Here is a 16,848-nt window from a genome sequence, read left to right on the forward strand (position 1 = left end):
CTCCAAAATGTCTACTACTCGCCATAGCCACGCATATTCAATCTGCGAGTCGCAAAACATGAAATTTCACTAACATTGCGACTCTTGCGAGCTTTCGGAAGCTCTAGTTTTAAGCATTCAAAATGCTCCAAAATGCCCTGGATTTCAAAACTTCCGCCAAGAGTCAGCGTTTAAATTTTAAACGTCAATATGTGCCTACTTACCCGACGACCGGAGATGAGCGATTGTGCATCGTGATGTGGCAGGTGAGTCGAGAATATTCACCGAAATTCTCATTTTTCCGGTAACTGCGAAGACTTTAAGTTTCCTCCATTAAGTGCTGGATAATTGCATTTCAATTGTTGATGTCCTGGGACGGGAAAGAGGATCCCAAGAATCTTGTGATCCCGACCCTCGCATTGACAACCTTGCCTGTTCCCATCCTCGATTCAACATTTCCATTCCAGGTATGTCGCCGGCAGTAAACATAACTCCCGTCTTCTGTCAGCCGACTGGAAAACAAATTCCTCATGGACAATTGCCTCGATTTTCTTGTCTCCCTCGGTTGTGCGTGTGTTTAATTCTTTTTTCGCTCTCTTCACCTGCAGCCTTCGGAGTACTGGAAGACAGTCAATGTCATGACGCCCTTTCGGACGCTTCTGGTGTCCCACATTTATTATGTTTCGTACTGTTCTCTGCTATTTCCCTTTGTTTCCTATTTATTTATTCTCTTTTCATCTCATTTTCGCCCTCCGTTGTTTTTTTCAATATTTTGCCTACCATGAGGTTTAAAAGAACAAGTTGTCATAAGGAGCATGCTGGGAACGTGACTCATTTTCCCGGCCTTTTGGCTTTTAAATTTGCTTTGTGAACCCAAGGAACATTCTGAAATGAGCTTGATCTACTTTGTATCCCAGGTCATCGGCGACATCGATAATCTCCTTGCCAGGTTTTCTGGTCATCGCGGAGAAGTCACGGTATCGATTTGGCCTCGGCCCTCAAGGAGGGTAGGCGCGGCGATTTTTTCGGGGCGAACTGCAATGTTTATTGATCAGGTAGATAGGAGCGATGCGAAATTTCACCGCGGACTGCGAGTAAGGTTGAGTTGCGATTGCATGCAACTTAAAAGTACTTGAATATGACCGTGAGCATCTGGAGCGTTTTTACTCTCAGCAAACTGCTTTACATATTAGAACATCGGTATATCTATATTTCATTGTTAAAGGCGTATCTTCCACGGGGCATTGCACAGTTGCTTGTCAATGAACGAAGATTTGATCAAATTTGTTGAGTTATCCAAGCATTTGAATTGAAATTACACATAGCTCGAGCAGAAGCGTAACTCCGAACCAGGGCACTATCTTCCCTTCTAACTAACATTCTGAGAAGGGAAACTCAGGCATCCTCCATATGTCGGCTTTTACTATTGTATACAGATCGGAACATTGACCCCTCATGTGACATTAACGTGCAATTTATACAAGGATGATGCGGAGTGCCTATAAGTAGATACAGATGAGTTAATAGGAAAAAAGGAGTAGGAGCATTAGCAAAGTCCATGTTAAACGAGATGAAATTAAGCGGTGATCGATCCACGAGCACTTGAGATGAAATGCCATTTCTACTTTTATGATCACGAGAAAAGTCAGGATCCTGATCCTGACGTTATGCTTCTTGAGCGTGGTTGCTTTTGTGTACATATGATGATGGTGGCCAGTCGTTATTTCCGCCTCTTTTTGCACATAGCGATCAGCGGTTTTGAGGTGTTGGGGCTGCTCAAAGACTACGAGAAGAACTTCCGTAGCAGCAGCTCGTCGTTAGGATCGCGCGGGGGACCCGAAATGGATTGGAGATATTCGAGCGGGACCAATTGAGCTGGAGAGCGCGGGTGCCCTTGAGGACTTTTGTTCTGAGCTGAAGAGGAAGAGGCGGTGCTGGAATACGCCGATGGTGAGGTCGGCGCCGTTGATTTGTGGTGTGAACCTGACGAATATTTGTGCTGGTTATTCGACGGCGTGGAGCGGATAGTATCAAATGTGGGTGAGGAAGGTTGAGTTGGACTCTCAGCGGGCTGAGGATTGTTTGCGTGAGCGCGGCTATCCCGCCTCGCCTTTCCAGCGCGAGCGCTTCTGAACCAACCGTCGGGTACAACAACATCACCAACGCCCCTGATATTATCAATTGTGTTGAGCTCTTCGAGCCTTTGTTGACTAAAGTATGCGGCTAGGGATGACGGTCAAAGCGTGTCTTAGAAAATAGATTGCCCCGCCTACTTAAATGCCACTTGCGGATAATACCCCTTGGACGATCAGCTGGTAAAGAAACGTGAACGCTGTAGGTTTGTTTGATCAGTCGTTCCGACTCAGGAAGCGGTCGAGGATCTAATGCAGCGTAAGGCCTCCCTGATTGTCTGGCCGGTCTGCAAGATAAAAATTATTAGACGGCCAATCTCCGAGATTGCAGAAAGAAGGAGAAACAAATTATAACGCCGAGCGGCTGGCAAAAAAAAATAGAAACACTACTGACCGCATCATCTGCGCCCACGGCGTTACAGGGTTGACGAGGTCGTCACTCATATCTGACTCTTTTTGGTGATAAAATAAGAATTCCTGGTATATTTAATATGTTCAACGCGGGTCTCAGAAGCTGTTAGAAAGGAAGGACGTACGTCTCGAACCCCTGATCAGTTGAAAGAAATTATTTAACACATGATCGACGCTGGCAACACGGCGTTACGTACGACTTGGACCCCATCCCATTCCATCGGTCCTGGAAGAGGAGAGCACATGAATGCGGCCACCTTGGATTATTTCAGAAGCCCACTTACCAACGCTCCATGCCAAGTCCTGTAGGCTCTGTGTTCGCCCCCCGCTCTTCCCTAGTGGACCTATGTGTAGGAGCGCCACGGCAGATTTTTTACTGGAATAGACTCACCATACATATACATTCCCAGGAACGATGGCCCTTCGCTCTTCAGCGTCCAAGCGTCGAGTAATCAACGGCAATCGGTTGCAAGCGACGCCGTGGAAGACTTGCAAAGCATCTCGGGTCGAACGAATGCGTACATTGTGCAAGGTGGGACGCTGCATCGTGATGAGCCACTGAGAGTTTGGTGGGATGGGAAGAAGTGCGACTGGGGTCATGTTGCCAAACTGTGGTCACATTATATACTAGTTTTCCGGAACAGCAGGGCTAACCGAGCAGCAGATTTTTTAATCCCAAAATGTTTTTTTGAGTTTGCATTGAGTTGTTATGTGCGATACCTTCGAGATCTAAGGCCCAAGGATTCAAACGTAAGCCGGATTCCATGCGTTCTCACGGCAGCAACCTGTTTTTGAGACGTGTCGGTCGCTTGCAGAACGGAGTGGAGAAGTTCGAAGCGAAATCATACTTGTTCCGTAGCATCGAGATGATCGCTGACTTTAACTTTATCATATCACAGGCTATCTGAGATTGTGATCTCCATGAAAACAGATCCAAATGGCGTTTGAAGCATAAATTGTTAAGCGTCGATTCAGATGAAAAGTAGCATGAGATCGATGGCATCGTTGCCAGTCGAAGTGGAGAGTCATGTGGGACACAATCACCGAACGCTCCGTGTTATGGACTCAATCTGAGACCCACCACCACGGAACGTTTTAAGATTTGGAGGCTACTCGATCACGTATTTTGAGGCTCAACACTGTGATTTGTATGCATCCAATGTTGAGTGGATTCGGCTTGTGGACGGACATTATTCCAAGGTCGTGTTTAGGGTGGAGTACATAACACTGGAGCTACAGTATGGACTGTCCGCTTTCGGCCCTCGAGCTTGATTATTGTCGTAAAGGTTTGTGCATGTGCCATTAATTATGCAACAACGTCTGGATGAAAATGTCAATGTGTAATAGCATAACAGCATCAGCAGGAATGAACTATCTACCGGCGGATATTCGCATGGTTTCTAATTCTCCAGAATGCAGCCGAAAGAAATAAGGAATGCTGAGACGCCTGTCAGAATGGGGGGATGGTCTACCGTTGCGTGGTGGTAAGCCGACAATTGCCAGTGATCAATTCTGATTGCCATATGCATAAGTCAGCAGAATTCCTGTCCATTGCCACCATGTTAGGGTGATCATGCGTGACAACCATGAGTTTCGCGATCGATTCCAAATGGCAAAGGCCGCCAGACGTGCGAAAGCGACACTTTTCACGAGGGGTTTTTAAGGGTGGAGCAGTGAAGTTTGAAGGGTTTGAAGCCAAATATTTACAGCGTCTTTCATGCAGCTTTGTTGACGCGTGACGTCACGACGCTGGCGGCTCAGCTTGATTGGGTCGACTTCAGAAAACTCGTAGCCGCGGAAGCGTGAGGCAATTCGTTTAGTTATACGCAAATAGAACGTCCTCATCTAAATTTGTATATATAGGAAATCAAGTTTGTAGATCCGAGCAGAGGCTTTCAAGGGAGTAAGTAAGTATGAGATGTTATTGATGTGGTAATCGATGTGAGGGGACGGAGGAAGGCTAGAGGTGTAGGTAAGTCGAGCTTGTTGACGCACTTACATAAGGTGTTGCCGAATGCCAGCTTGGCTCAACGCGATTCCGCGTAGATGTGAAAAGCGCGGTAATGTGTACATCAGTTACTGGCTTTTTTTTAGGCTGGCAAGGAAGGATGGCAAAAGGTGAATGGGTCTTTGCGAACTTGGAAGTGATTGGTTTTGTGTGTCTTTGCTTGTTTGACTCTAATAATAATTCGGTGAGAAAGACTCAGTGAGCAAATTTCCTTCTTTGGCTTTTCTGTTTTTTTTTCGTGGTCAATAAAGTCTCTTTGTAAACTTTTCATTAAGGCGGAAGTACCCTCCGATAGCGCTAGCTATTTCAGATGCTTTTAGGACTTGTTTAGGACTTTTTTTCTGACGCTAGGGTCATTCCTTTGATAGGCCGGTAGTAAGGACACGCTCATGGCGACCGTTCGGAATTCCCCTACTCGGTCCGACTGTACAAGAAAGCGTCGTGTGGGTCCCTTTACAGAAGCATAATACTGAGGTTCGACAAGAACACGTATCCGTTCGGCCTTGCAAAGCGCCACGGTCTCGTCTACTTCGGGCAACATAAAGAAACTTTGTTGAAAATCCTGCAAGTCACTCATCTTTTTGTGCGACTGAAAATTTGACTGTAAGGCCGTGGCGAAGGGAAGTTACTAGGTGCACTTTTCCAGTTCGTGTTCTGTTTTCGTCGTTCAAATTGCAGTTAATTTCCGAGTGACGGAACACATGTGGTCAAACGAACCTGCCAACGGCAGCACGACGGGGACATTGTCCGGAATGTCTGCATAGTGTATGCGGCCACGGAAAAGATAGCGAACGCGCAAGGATTTTGAAGTGAAAGGCGCAGGGTCACTGAAGCCCTGTAAAACAGACTGGCAGAATGTGTGAATTAGAAAAGGGATGAGAATCGGATGATCGAAATTCCGGTCCGATACCTTGGTACCACCGGGAATGTAGAGCTGCGATTTGCGAACAAGAGCCTGTACAGGTGTAGTCACATTGAGAGACAAGTTGCGTGCAGCTTCGTCTGCCTCTGCTGCACCATACATGGCTTCTTCGATGACGAGACCTTAATTAAACGGTTCAGGGCAAAGAAAACAGGACTGGCAATTTCCATGGTCATACCTTCCTTGCCCCTTTCCACGCGAGCGCTCCTACCCGCCGAATCTTTCAGCAAGTTTTCAACCGCGTTTCTCTCTTTTCTTGAATCCGAATCTTCCTCGAAAATTTTATGTGCGGCTTGAATTTTCCTAAGATTTTATAAGCATTAAGATCCTGGTAGAATCATGATCAAAAGAACTTACGCAAGCCGCCGAAGGCGACGACCTGGTATAATTAGGAAATGATGTCCCAACAAAGCGCAAGCTGTTGGTAAGATGATGGTACCCCAAGCAATGAATGCATTGAATTCCGTTGACAATATGATTGGCAATGATAATTGCTGTTCAAGGTACGAGAAGCTGGGATCATCATTAAAGGCGACATAGAGCAGGAGAAAAGACTTCACTAACTCCAGTTGCAACAAAATGGCAGTAGCTTGTATTACAGTGCTCGCACTGACCCCAACTGCGTCACCCGACCATTGTGCAGAAAACGACCATGATAAGCCCTCTAGCCCGTATTCGAGTGCCACTCGAATTCTGGTTGACAGCTCTGTAAATGTAACGGCAGCAGATGCTGACAATTTCGGAAGAATGCCCATGAAAGAGATTCCAAAAGCTTTTTCAATCGCTCTATATTGAAACCCTGAGATGGAAGGAAGACTTTGTTTCTGGCGCACAAGTGTTGATAAATTTATGGAGGGTGGCGACAAATACATCAAGGCAAGCGAAGGGAACTTGCGGCCTAAGTGAAGAGTAATTTTACCTCTTTCAGGACCTGAGCGAAACAGTTTCCGAGAAAAGGAGACAGTCAGAGCTGGGGGTACCAAATGATAGTTTGAAGCAACCACGCCCTTGACTTTCAGTGTGTTATCCTCGTCACGGTAGGTAGTTTCAACCTTTGTCACGTGTGGATAGAGAAAACTCAAATTTGCCTGTAGAGGAGCAATATCAGGCCTTGATTCAGAGGCAGTCATGAAACAAAACGAACCACTGATTCTATCCGTGGCGACCATTGGTGGCGGACGGTACCCAGGTAATCGGGGGATGCGGCTTTGTTTCCTGTGAAGGTAGCGCGAGCCTCAAATCCAACGGAGGTCTTTTCGTTGATTTTTTTCTATCCCGTTGGTCAGATTGATCTTTGAAGGTAATTGGACTTGAATGCAAACCTGAACATTGTGGCTTACACTGATTGGAACGAAGTGGACTCCTCGTATCCGTTTTGAAAGGCTTGTGGTCCATTTGTCGGAAGCTGATCCAACGTCGGCCGAAAACAAAGACCCAGCCAATATACTACAAGCGACTTTCCCCCGCGGTAGGATCAAGTCTCTTTTCTGCTTCCGGTCAAGTTCCAAAATAGTGCTCGTGAGGGTATGCCGAATCTGAGTATAATTCAGATAAATTGAACGTCCAAAATACGTAACACTCCCAACCTCTTCTGTAGGTTTCGTCTGTAGTTCCTCCGGCCAGCTGATAGCAAGCCCTCTTTCACCTGCCAAGATGATGAGTCAATGTAGATCGATGCCGAACACTTGGTAAATACCTAATGTATCGTAGACCAGTCTACCCGACATGAGCCAAGTGAGCGAAACGTACGTTGCGTATTCTCACCGAAGAAAAGGGTCCGACAAAACTGAAAAAAAATGAGCCGAACTTTTGTTGGATGGGAAGCAATTGAACACACCCTGGTATGCTTTTTGAATTTTGAGAAACTCACGGGTGGCTGTCTCCTTCGCAGCCTCGTCCTGCTGCCTGTCTGGGTGAAAGATCAGGGAAAGAGCCCTGTGCCGTTCGTTGATTTCTGCCTGCGATGCATCCTTGTGAACATTGAGAATTGAACTGAAACAAAAGTTAGAGGTAGCCTTGGTAACACCAATTGAAACTCACTAGAACGTGCCATTCCTTTCGATTGTGAAGCCGTTTTCGGCCATTCGGACCGTACACAGGATAGAGAGAGCAAAGAAGAAAACAACGTGTCGAGTGTGGATTGATGACCCATATAGTAAGCGCTCAAACCACGACAGCAAACAAATGTGGTTGGTCACATGACCGCACTGAAAGGTCCGAGAGTCCCGGGACCCTTCAAGCTTCTACCTGGAGCAAACCTGTAGTCAAGCTCAAGTACTTAAGTAAACAAGTTGATTGGCACCAACAAACTGGGACTAGGTACCAAGCATTGAAGATTTCTTAACAAATTATAAGTACTCAATAGGGAAGGCCTTAGGCAGCAAGGGGGAGCCGACTCTTTCACGGTGTATCCAATCTACTTGTGAATCCGGCTGAAAAAAAAGGGCCGGCCACGTTGGTTACTGTTGGTAAGACTATATACAATCAAGAGGGTAAAAACCTGACAGAACGCCAAAAGTATTCCAACAGCGTCAGATCAATCTCTGTCGATATTCTTTCCCCACAACGCTTGTGTTAAGTTCCACACTTTAGCGACCCCAGTTCCCATACTAAATAAGTCAACTATGTAGTTATATGAGCGAGAGAGAAATCGACGTACTTGACATCAGCGACATCATCTAAAAGTACCCACATTGCATGTGCAGGCGATTCCGTATCGGGGCCGCCTGTCGCGGGCGAAGTTTTCCGCTTTCCGGACTTTTTAATTGGTATCTCCACCTCTAAATTTGATTTCAGGGTAGGTGGCGTCGAGCCACCCTCTAGGAGAACCCATTGCGCCCTGTATGTCTTCTTCACATGTGAGAAAAGGTGGACCACGTCGCCGGCAACTTTTATTTTCGATATGCGAAGGTGAAGATCCTCACAGTCATCCTCAAGATCTTCTCCGCTCTTTTGGGCATGAGTGCTGAGAGGAAAGACTCTTGCATCCTGGACAACCTGAGAAATCAAGTTGTACGGGATGTGCTTGAGCGCATCATGACTGATGGGCTTCGATACCGCGGGAGAGGTAGGAAATTCATAGAGACCTGCTAAAAGCCCTGGTCATGATGAATATCACCTCTATACATCAGATTATTAGATGAAAAAGGTCCTACCTGTGCTTGGTCGCCTCCTAAACAAAAACCATCTTTCATCAGAATTCTGGATTGGTCGCCATTCTACCACATTGACGATGTCTAATTCCTCTCTGGCTTTCTTACGTTCAGTCTTCATAGGGTAGGACATTACCCCGGCGCCGGTAAGCGGTTCACACAAGCCGCAAATATCTTCTATGTCCACCATATGGGTGTTGTCCTCCTACCCGCCCACACCGTTAACGAAAACGTTGAAGACATTACGACGAGAAGGGAGCGGACCTTTGCACTCTCCTTGGGTTCCGAATTCTGGTATGCTGAGCACCAATTTTGAATCGGACAGGTTCCGCACTCGGGATCGCGAACCTTACAAACTGTGCTCCCCAGCTCGATTAACGCTTGATTGATGTCGCCTGCGTACTGGGGTGGCGACGTGGTATCGGCCTCTGAAACTGATTTCTAACACGTTTCACGAAATTAGATGTCAACCAATCTACCTTCAATTTGCACCATAACAGTTGCCGCGTCCCAGAGTATGTCGAGGGTTGACTTAGCTTTTGGGGGCGCATGAAGAGCAAGGACCCTGCTCAGAAGACGGTGAACATTACCATCTAACTACACGTCAAAGTCAGTTCAGACATGAAAGTATATTAAGACGCTTACAACAGGAACTTTCTCGCCATAGGCAATCGAACAAATAGCACCCGCACTATATCGGCCGATTCCAGGTATATTGGCCTCCATCTCCTTCGCATTGTCGGGCAATCTTCCCCCATATTTTTGTATGGCCTTTTGAGCACCAGCAAGTAACCGACTTGCCCTACTATAATATCCTAAACCTTTCCAAAGCGCATTGACTTGGTCGACGTTCGCGGATGCCTAGCCAGCGCCGTCAGACTCAAACAGAATTTGCGAAGGGAATAGACCAACGAGGTGGCGTATAGTGGGATACCTATGGAATTCAAGATTAGTTGAAGATCCGTATCGCATTGGTGCTTGACTGCACTACAGATGAACGCACTTCTCCATCCAGCGAGTGTAGTAAGGTATAACTGTCGCGACTTGTGTTTGTTGCAACATGATCTCCGATACCCAAACCTAGTCGAGTGTTATTTCAGACGAGACATTCAGCGTTCCTCTCTAGGATTACAGGGAACATAAGCCAACTCACCTCATAGGCCCTTTGTGCGCGTTCTTCCGCACCACAAGAAGGATTGTAAGGCTTTCGCCAGGGCATGCGACGAGTATCATGCACAGTTCGATACCAGCGAAGAAGAGCGACGCGCATTGGCCCTGGTGAGCTGATAATGTGAGTTGATTTAGAATGAGTAGATATATGGATCTGGATATCCGTGTCCACTTCGTCCACGTCTACGGAGCGTGGTCTGACGACGCCCTTCTTCTTCACGTGCTGCTTTTTGACCCTCTTCTTCGTTTTCTTGCTGAAAGACGCGTCTTGAAAGTCCGAATCCTCGCCAGACTTTGACCCCTCAAAATCGCTCCCATCTCCCTCTGAGTCTGGGTCCGAAGTTCGGCGTCGCTTAGGCATCCTTGACACTGGTTTCTCAGTTTCCCTGACTCAGAGCGTTGCACCTCTTCCTGTCGGAGTGAGAGTGAAGATGAGAAAGAACTGTCGCGTCCGTAAACTCAGTCTCCTATGTCGTCACGTGCCAATTACAGGCTCTTTTTAGTGCCAAACGGCGGCAAAACACCCACTGTTGTACTTGTTCCCCTTTTTTCACAGGACTACTCTGAACCTTACGATCCCCAAATGGCCGTCGTTGTTTTCGTGGTGAAGCGTGGCATGCGCGAGGCTTTTGGGTCCGAACAAAACGCGGAATCTTTCTGCCCTTGAGACTATGAAAAGAGCTGGAATGAATACTAGAGCTCAAGGTTCTTGTCAGCCTCTCGCTCCGCTTGCCAATTTCGCGTCTTATGGGGGCGGCAATTGTGGACCCGTTGCCTCTCCATTTGACGTCTCGCGTCGCTCCAGAGCTGTACGACAGGATCCTTGATAACCTTCACGATTCACCATCTGCGCTTTCTGCTTGCAGTACCGTATGGCGTTCCTGGCTCCCGACATGCCGGTATCACCTATTCTCTGAGGTCGTTCTTAGTCAAAAATTCGCTACCTTTCTTCGCTCGCGCGCAAACCAAGAGGTCATTCCCTTTATCCGCAAAGTCATCATCAATGGCGGATGGGGGGATCCGAATGGGAAAAGTGAAGAAGACCTGTTTTTACTTCTCGGCGACCTGGAAAACCTTGCTTGTCTTCGCATGAACAGGGTGGTTACTTGGGAGACGCATGACCTTTGGAGATCGGTTACATTGACAGCTGCAGGAACTCCTCTTTCCCATAGACTTTCATCATTGATTCTTCGTTCCGTTCACTTTCCTTCCTTTTCCGCCCTCGCTCTCTTCATCAGCACTTTCTACAATCTCCGAGAGCTTTCCGTAGAAGGCGTGACATGGGGCAGTAATGTCGCTCATATAGAGGAAGGCCAGCTGCCTCCTCTTGAAACCTCCGTGTTGAAGAAACTACGGATCGCGTCATGTTCTTTCCGGCCCATAATTCTATGGATTTGGCCTGAGCTAGCTTCGGGAAGAGTCATCGAGGAAGACCATTTAACCCCTCCGCGTCTTACCCACCTTGCTCTTCCCGAGATTTTCCCGAATGAAGGCCATCTTCTTGGGTCACTTTTGCGCACCCTTGGAGCGTCTTTGGAAAATCTTGAAATTGGTTTCCTTTCACACGGTTCCGATAATAGTGACGATAGAGGTTCGTTGGTAATAATTTATACATGCATCTTTGTCTAATTATACCCATAGACATGTTTTCTTTGGTTGATCTTTCGTACAACACTCAACTGAAAACAATTGCCTGTCATCAAGTTGTTCTCTTCCACTTTCCTTTTCGTGATTTCTCCACGACGGCATTTCAGTCATCTAATGACCCGACTTCTCGCTATAGATGGGTTACAGATATCCTGGGGACCATCCAATCCCGCAAGATTTTACAAGTTACATTCCATGTCTGGTTGAGCGCAGAATCGCAGCTTGATTTAATCAACTGGAGCGCTCTGATCCGCATTCTTTTGAGCCCGCCGCTGGCGGAGCTCCGACACCTTCGTTTTTCGGTTTCTGGCATCGGCAGAGATATAGACTTGGTGGAGGTATGGTTTAGGCGTCGGTTTGGACAAATGTTGTCGTCCAAAGCTAAACTTCAGGTTGAATTTTCCGAATGAGTTCCTCAAACTTTCACTTCCCACCTACTTCCCGAACACTCAATTTCTAGTCCCAAAAACATTGTATTTCCAGCCCCCAGTTTCTTGTATTTCTAGCCCCCGGTTTTTGTATTTCTAGCCCCAGGCTTTCCTTGTATTTTTAGCCTATTTTTAGCTCTTGTAGCGTTAGTATCGCGTATCACCCAACTGTATCTACCTCTTCATCCATCCCAACCCTCGAGAGAATTCTAAGTATGACATTTAACTTCGTTTTACCTCAACTTCTTTGGCAGTTAATTTGATCGTGAGCATACTAGTTGCAATTGACAATACCAACTGCCCAGCAGAAAAAACCGATTGGCCTCCCTTTGTTCGCACTAGGTCTGGATCCCAGGCTCAAATGCACCGTAATGTCGCCAGTATTTGAGATCGGCTCGGGGTCGTGAATCTTGTTAAAATTTACTGCCCCGCCCAATCCATTGGCTCCTGATCATGATAGCATGGCCAACTCTCCACCAGCGAAGTAGGGGATGTTGCATTTGATGCGGCGACATGACACAGGATTTTATGGCTACCGGTTATTTTTAGGAAGGAAAAAAAAGTATCAAACGCGAAACGCGATGAAACGAAAATCACGCAAACCTGTGTTCGGGCATCTTTACGTAAGCCGCGCCACGTCGTGACCATATGATGACACGTTAGTAGTAGCTTTCCACTCAACCCTCACCACCATGTCCTCAAGAATCAGCATCGCTCGCCCGCAGACAAACTCGTTCAACGTCGACCCCCATGGGCTTTCCAACTCGGGGCGGTCTTCTGGATACAGGGCTGCTAATCCCGACGACCCGCTCGAGAAGATCCGGGCGTTTAGCAAGATTGTCGAGGACAACACCGAGATTTACTCACAACCTTTAAAACCTCACCTGCCGGCGATTGGTCGTTTCTTGATTGTAGTGACATTCTTGGAGGATGCGTTGAGGATTGTGACACAATGGGGGGATCAGATTTGGTATTTGCAACAGTGCGATTTACATGCCGTCGCGCCTTTTGGTATCACTGATACCTGCATCAACCAGACACCGACACTTTCCCTGGGGCATCTCCCACATTTTCCTCATCATTAACGTCCTAGTAAGATATATATTGTCATTTGCCCTCGCCTCTACTTATCTTTGCCATTCAGACCATGCTCGCAGGCTCTTCGGCAATCATTCTCAAACGATACACTGAATACGCGGTGGGCGGTCTTTTGGCCGTTGTAATCATCCAAGGATTTGGCTACGGGCTTATATTTGACCTCAACTTCTTCCTCCGCAACTTGAGCGTGATCGGCGGTCTGTTTATGGTGTTCAGTGACTCGATGGTTTCCAGAAAAACTCTCTTCGCTGGTCTACCGACTATCAGTGAGACGGACCGCAAGAAATAGTGAGAGCGCCCGTCATCCCGTCCTTTCAGGAAGCTAACAACCCATAGCTTCCTTCTTGCCGGCCGTGTTCTTCTCATTTTCCTCTTCCTCGGCTTCATTCTTCAAGGCGAATGGAACATCGTCCGTGTCCTTGTCTCTATCGTTGGTCTCGCCGCTTGCGTCATGGTTGCCGTTGGCTTCAAGGCCAAGTGGTCCGCTGCATTCCTCGTCATTGTCCTGAGTATCTTCAACGTATTTGCCAACAACTGGTGGGCCGTGCATTCCGCACATCCTACCCGCGATTTCTTAAAGTGAGCCCCTCCTTTGTCTGCATGACGCGTAGCTGACCAAATCAACCCAGATACGATTTCTTCCAAACTCTTTGTTCGTTCCATGCCCTTCTCACGCTCTTGAGGCGCGCTCATTTTGCTTTTGTTCAGCTATCGTTGGAGGCCTTATTCTCCTCGTCAACATGGGTCCTGGTGCGTTTCCATCGCTGTGGATCGTTGCGTTCAGATAGTCTGACATGTCGCTGAACAGGTGGACTTTCTGTGGACGAAAAGAAGAAAACTTATTAGAGGTTGGGTCGCTAGGACCTTTCCTGCCACACCGCCCCATCTTTTCGCAAGGTGTTGGAAACATTCGAAGGTGTATGTACGTACTATTCACGGGCGAGCGAACGACGTCAATCTACCCCCTTCGTGTGATGTCTTCGTGCTGTCACCAAAATTTTATTTGAGTACCTTGAGGTCCAATTTGCGGGCTGTGTAGGTATTGCAGCAAGTGAAGGCCGCTCGTTGGCCGCTTGCCCATCATAACTTCCTTTTTGTTGCCTTTGTGAGTTTGCTGACTACGACGCCTGACATCAGCTGGCTGCGTCGATAACATCACTCGGATCAAATTGACACTATTGTTTTCCGGACGTTTTTTGTTATACACTCAAATCTCACCCTAGGCCTCAAGAAGACCCAGAACTCCTAATCGTCAACTCATGTCATGGCTACCAAAGAACAATGCTCCGTTCAGTGTGTCTCTGCTGCATTGACGGTTGCTCTTCGCTGTTGAAGATGGGACAATTACTCCGCTCAAGACACTGTAGTCATGGCATAACAACTGGAATACTTGGTATCCCGCTCAAATATATAAGGGCCAGGTAGAGTGCTATCTTGACCACACAGAAGCACCATGAGCTACGCAAATTACAACACCGTACCATACTACCCGCCAAGTTATGGGTACTTTGCCCCAAGTCCTACGGCCCGCAGTCAATGCAGTCCCATTCCACCGACCCACCCAACCTTTGGAAGGAAACATTCGGGCTTTGGCATCTCTCCTACTTACTCAACCTTTCCAGCATCCCCTACCGGCTCAACCTTTGGAATGACCCCTACCAGCCCGACCTTTCCAACTTCCCCTGCTCGATCTAGCTTCGGAGTTTCCCCGACCACTTCAAGTTTTAACAACCTTCCAATGGATGTGGCGTTCGGGATTGCAGATAATCTCGATGCTAAATCGGTTGCAAAGTTGTCCCAGGTAGGCCGTGTCCAACATGGTATACCATCCTTCAACCTTGTCAATTTACCTTGTGCCGTTGTAGGTTTGGAGGCCGATGGCTTCAGCACTACAAAGTGGTCAGGCCACGTTGGAACATCTGAAAGCTCAATGCTACAGAGCGGGGTTGAGCTTGGGTTCCAGGTCTACGAGATTTTTACAGCAACCTCTGAACACCATTCCCGACTACATCCAAGCTTTTGTTGCTCGAAGGTCGACGTTGAGGTGGGCGCGGGCGATATACGCAGCACTCGACGTTGTTTCTCCTGCGATACCTTGGCATGACCAGAAGGCCCGTGTTAATGCCGGATTTATGGGTGAGTCTGGGGGCTGTTTTTATACCGTCGAACGCCCAGGTGGATATAAGACTGCCACCAAGATAAAGATCTTCCAACCTGGTTCTGATCGCACTGGGCGTGAATACCGGGTTCATTCCTTCAGCTTTCCCGAGGTGGTTTTTGACATCGTGATTGACCTTGAAGAAGATATTTTTGCCGTGGCTACAAAGTTTGTCCGCTCCATCGGGGTTTCTGCGTCTTCTGAAATGCGTTAATTTGTAGCCCATATCACGACGACTTTGAAGATTACAATGAAAAAGATTTTTATGCTACCCACATATCTGTTCAGAGCCTTTCTAGCACGTCAAAATTGAAGGTTGAAGGAATTTGTAAGTTCCGCTGCAAAAGACCCGTTCAAGTTTCTATCAAGGGCCAATACGTCGTCGCGTTACTCCGTTCCGAAAGTTTGCACATCGTTGACTGGAAGGAGGGGTCCGGAAAAAATATCCATGTACGTCCATCCTTGTATTTCAGGGAATTATCCTAACCTACGACAGCTTGGCTCGGATGCCCGAGAGCTGAGCTATATGTTCACCGATCAACATACCCTTCTCGTCTCGGAATACGGTGTCCTTAGTCCGCATCACCCCCACGTTCAAGGAGCCCGTCTGGCCATCAGGAATCTCAAAGATCGCACTAGTTTTCTGATCCCTTTTGAATTCTTGACGAGGTTCTATGAATCTGGGAGACTTCCGTGCGGTGTACTTTTTATTCCGACTGTTTCTCCGCACACATCGGAACAAATCAGATTTTCTGCGGGATTTTTCGACGACCCCGACCAACGGACGATTGGCTTCCGAATTCTGTTTGAGAAAAAGCCCTACGCAGATGCTCGTGAAATTATAGTCGTGGGGAACTTGTCCACATTATTCGAACAAAGGCAAGGCTTCTGGCGCGAGTTGAACATTTCCGGCAAAGATTACAAGTTCTGTGGGCAACGACTGTTCTGGACGACCACGGGCGGAAACGTTCACAACATGCAGATGCTGGATTTCAACTCTGAAACGAGCAAGACCTTTCTCGGCAACCATCGTAGCACCAGAGTCGCCAGCGAAAAGGATCCTAGCTGGAAAACTCAATTGTCGCGTATGGACCGACTTTGCACTACTCACGACATGGGGAGCGCCATGCATGTATCGTGCCCGCCTTTACAAGATGTGGTCGGGAGTTCTATGTCAGAGGATTGCCTTTTTGTGGTTAGGGTATGTCTATTTCTCTTTGAGCTCGAACCCGGTATCTCAATGAGTCTTTTCAGCGGGGCCGTGCCCTCGGTCGACCCGAGCCGCGCACTCTTTGTCTTTATTACTTCTGAGGAAAGTACTGTGCCTCGTTGACGTCGATTCCTTGAGTTGACAATGGCCCCTTCCCACTGCATTCACTTCTCGATATCCCAACCACAATGCAACAGGTCTACATATTGATACGGCACCCAGGCTGAGACAACGGATGGACGTATGTTCTACAATTCAAGTTGGGTACTTCAAAGGTTGGTATGAAGATAACACATACATTACAGCACCCTGTTATTTGAATGAGACGTCCATCCAGACTCTTGCTTCTTCGTCGACTACCTCGACTTTTCTTTACGAGACCCCATCGCATGTATATACCCCATGAAGTCAATTCCGTAACCCACCGCCCTATTCATTGCGTGCCTTTAAGGTGGGTTCCAGTAACGATGTTGTCCTCCACCAAATATCTGCGTACGTCTTCTGCTCTTGATCATAATCGTGATATCGTTGAC

The 16,848-nt window shown here is 47.5% G+C and overlaps 8 protein-coding genes across 8 annotated transcripts; 4 read left to right on the forward strand and 4 right to left on the reverse strand.

Annotated features, from left to right (window-relative positions):
* Nucleotides 1–122: 122 nt before the first annotated feature.
* LACBIDRAFT_325931 (uncharacterized protein) lies at nucleotides 123–1,352 on the forward strand (the record flags this gene model as incomplete). The annotated part of the gene is made up of 4 exons (XM_001879578.1): nucleotides 123–245; nucleotides 318–446; nucleotides 897–986; nucleotides 1,305–1,352. 4 exons carry the CDS (start codon nucleotides 123–125, stop codon nucleotides 1,350–1,352), a joined length of 390 nt encoding a protein of 129 aa, XP_001879613.1.
* A 410-nt stretch (nucleotides 1,353–1,762) lies between these two features.
* On the reverse strand, nucleotides 1,763–3,068 carry LACBIDRAFT_318661 (uncharacterized protein; the record flags this gene model as incomplete). The annotated part of the gene is made up of 7 exons (XM_001879831.1): nucleotides 1,763–2,202; nucleotides 2,253–2,398; nucleotides 2,506–2,588; nucleotides 2,648–2,658; nucleotides 2,720–2,748; nucleotides 2,807–2,857; nucleotides 2,914–3,068. The coding sequence occupies 7 exons, from the start codon at nucleotides 3,066–3,068 to the stop codon at nucleotides 1,763–1,765; spliced, it is 915 nt and encodes a 304-aa protein (XP_001879866.1).
* A 1,778-nt stretch (nucleotides 3,069–4,846) lies between these two features.
* On the reverse strand, nucleotides 4,847–5,071 carry LACBIDRAFT_318662 (uncharacterized protein; the record flags this gene model as incomplete). Its single annotated transcript, XM_001879832.1, has 1 exon — nucleotides 4,847–5,071. The coding sequence occupies one exon, from the start codon at nucleotides 5,069–5,071 to the stop codon at nucleotides 4,847–4,849; it is 225 nt and encodes a 74-aa protein (XP_001879867.1).
* An 87-nt stretch (nucleotides 5,072–5,158) lies between these two features.
* LACBIDRAFT_318663 (uncharacterized protein) lies at nucleotides 5,159–7,536 on the reverse strand (the record flags this gene model as incomplete). Its single annotated transcript, XM_001879833.1, has 12 exons — nucleotides 5,159–5,184; nucleotides 5,248–5,574; nucleotides 5,631–5,755; nucleotides 5,810–5,965; nucleotides 6,017–6,540; nucleotides 6,597–6,722; nucleotides 6,775–6,987; nucleotides 7,039–7,097; nucleotides 7,149–7,168; nucleotides 7,217–7,238; nucleotides 7,290–7,444; nucleotides 7,493–7,536. The coding sequence occupies 12 exons, from the start codon at nucleotides 7,534–7,536 to the stop codon at nucleotides 5,159–5,161; spliced, it is 1,797 nt and encodes a 598-aa protein (XP_001879868.1).
* Nucleotides 7,537–7,988: 452 nt separating this feature from the next.
* On the reverse strand, nucleotides 7,989–10,135 carry LACBIDRAFT_318664 (uncharacterized protein; the record flags this gene model as incomplete). Its single annotated transcript, XM_001879834.1, has 9 exons — nucleotides 7,989–8,061; nucleotides 8,112–8,550; nucleotides 8,608–8,809; nucleotides 8,869–9,032; nucleotides 9,084–9,201; nucleotides 9,250–9,465; nucleotides 9,517–9,538; nucleotides 9,608–9,684; nucleotides 9,758–10,135. 9 exons carry the CDS (start codon nucleotides 10,133–10,135, stop codon nucleotides 7,989–7,991), a joined length of 1,689 nt encoding a protein of 562 aa, XP_001879869.1.
* A 386-nt stretch (nucleotides 10,136–10,521) lies between these two features.
* Nucleotides 10,522–11,831, forward strand: LACBIDRAFT_325934 (uncharacterized protein; the record flags this gene model as incomplete). The annotated part of the gene is made up of 2 exons (XM_001879579.1): nucleotides 10,522–11,365; nucleotides 11,416–11,831. 2 exons carry the CDS (start codon nucleotides 10,522–10,524, stop codon nucleotides 11,829–11,831), a joined length of 1,260 nt encoding a protein of 419 aa, XP_001879614.1.
* A 706-nt stretch (nucleotides 11,832–12,537) lies between these two features.
* On the forward strand, nucleotides 12,538–13,922 carry LACBIDRAFT_318665 (uncharacterized protein). Its single transcript, XM_001879580.1, has 7 exons — nucleotides 12,538–12,831; nucleotides 12,887–12,941; nucleotides 12,994–13,235; nucleotides 13,284–13,526; nucleotides 13,577–13,599; nucleotides 13,656–13,697; nucleotides 13,756–13,922. The coding sequence occupies exons 1-7, from the start codon at nucleotides 12,542–12,544 to the stop codon at nucleotides 13,791–13,793; spliced, it is 933 nt and encodes a 310-aa protein (XP_001879615.1). The 5' UTR covers nucleotides 12,538–12,541; the 3' UTR covers nucleotides 13,794–13,922.
* Nucleotides 13,923–14,400: 478 nt separating this feature from the next.
* LACBIDRAFT_325937 (uncharacterized protein) lies at nucleotides 14,401–16,438 on the forward strand (the record flags this gene model as incomplete). Its single annotated transcript, XM_001879581.1, has 7 exons — nucleotides 14,401–14,748; nucleotides 14,813–15,083; nucleotides 15,123–15,273; nucleotides 15,327–15,433; nucleotides 15,464–15,555; nucleotides 15,602–16,306; nucleotides 16,328–16,438. The coding sequence occupies 7 exons, from the start codon at nucleotides 14,401–14,403 to the stop codon at nucleotides 16,436–16,438; spliced, it is 1,785 nt and encodes a 594-aa protein (XP_001879616.1).
* Between the last annotated feature and the right edge of the window lie 410 nt (nucleotides 16,439–16,848).

This window comes from Laccaria bicolor, genomic scaffold (genome assembly GCF_000143565.1).
Source record: "Laccaria bicolor S238N-H82 LACBIscaffold_9 genomic scaffold, whole genome shotgun sequence".
NCBI lineage: Eukaryota > Fungi > Basidiomycota > Agaricomycetes > Agaricales > Hydnangiaceae > Laccaria > Laccaria bicolor.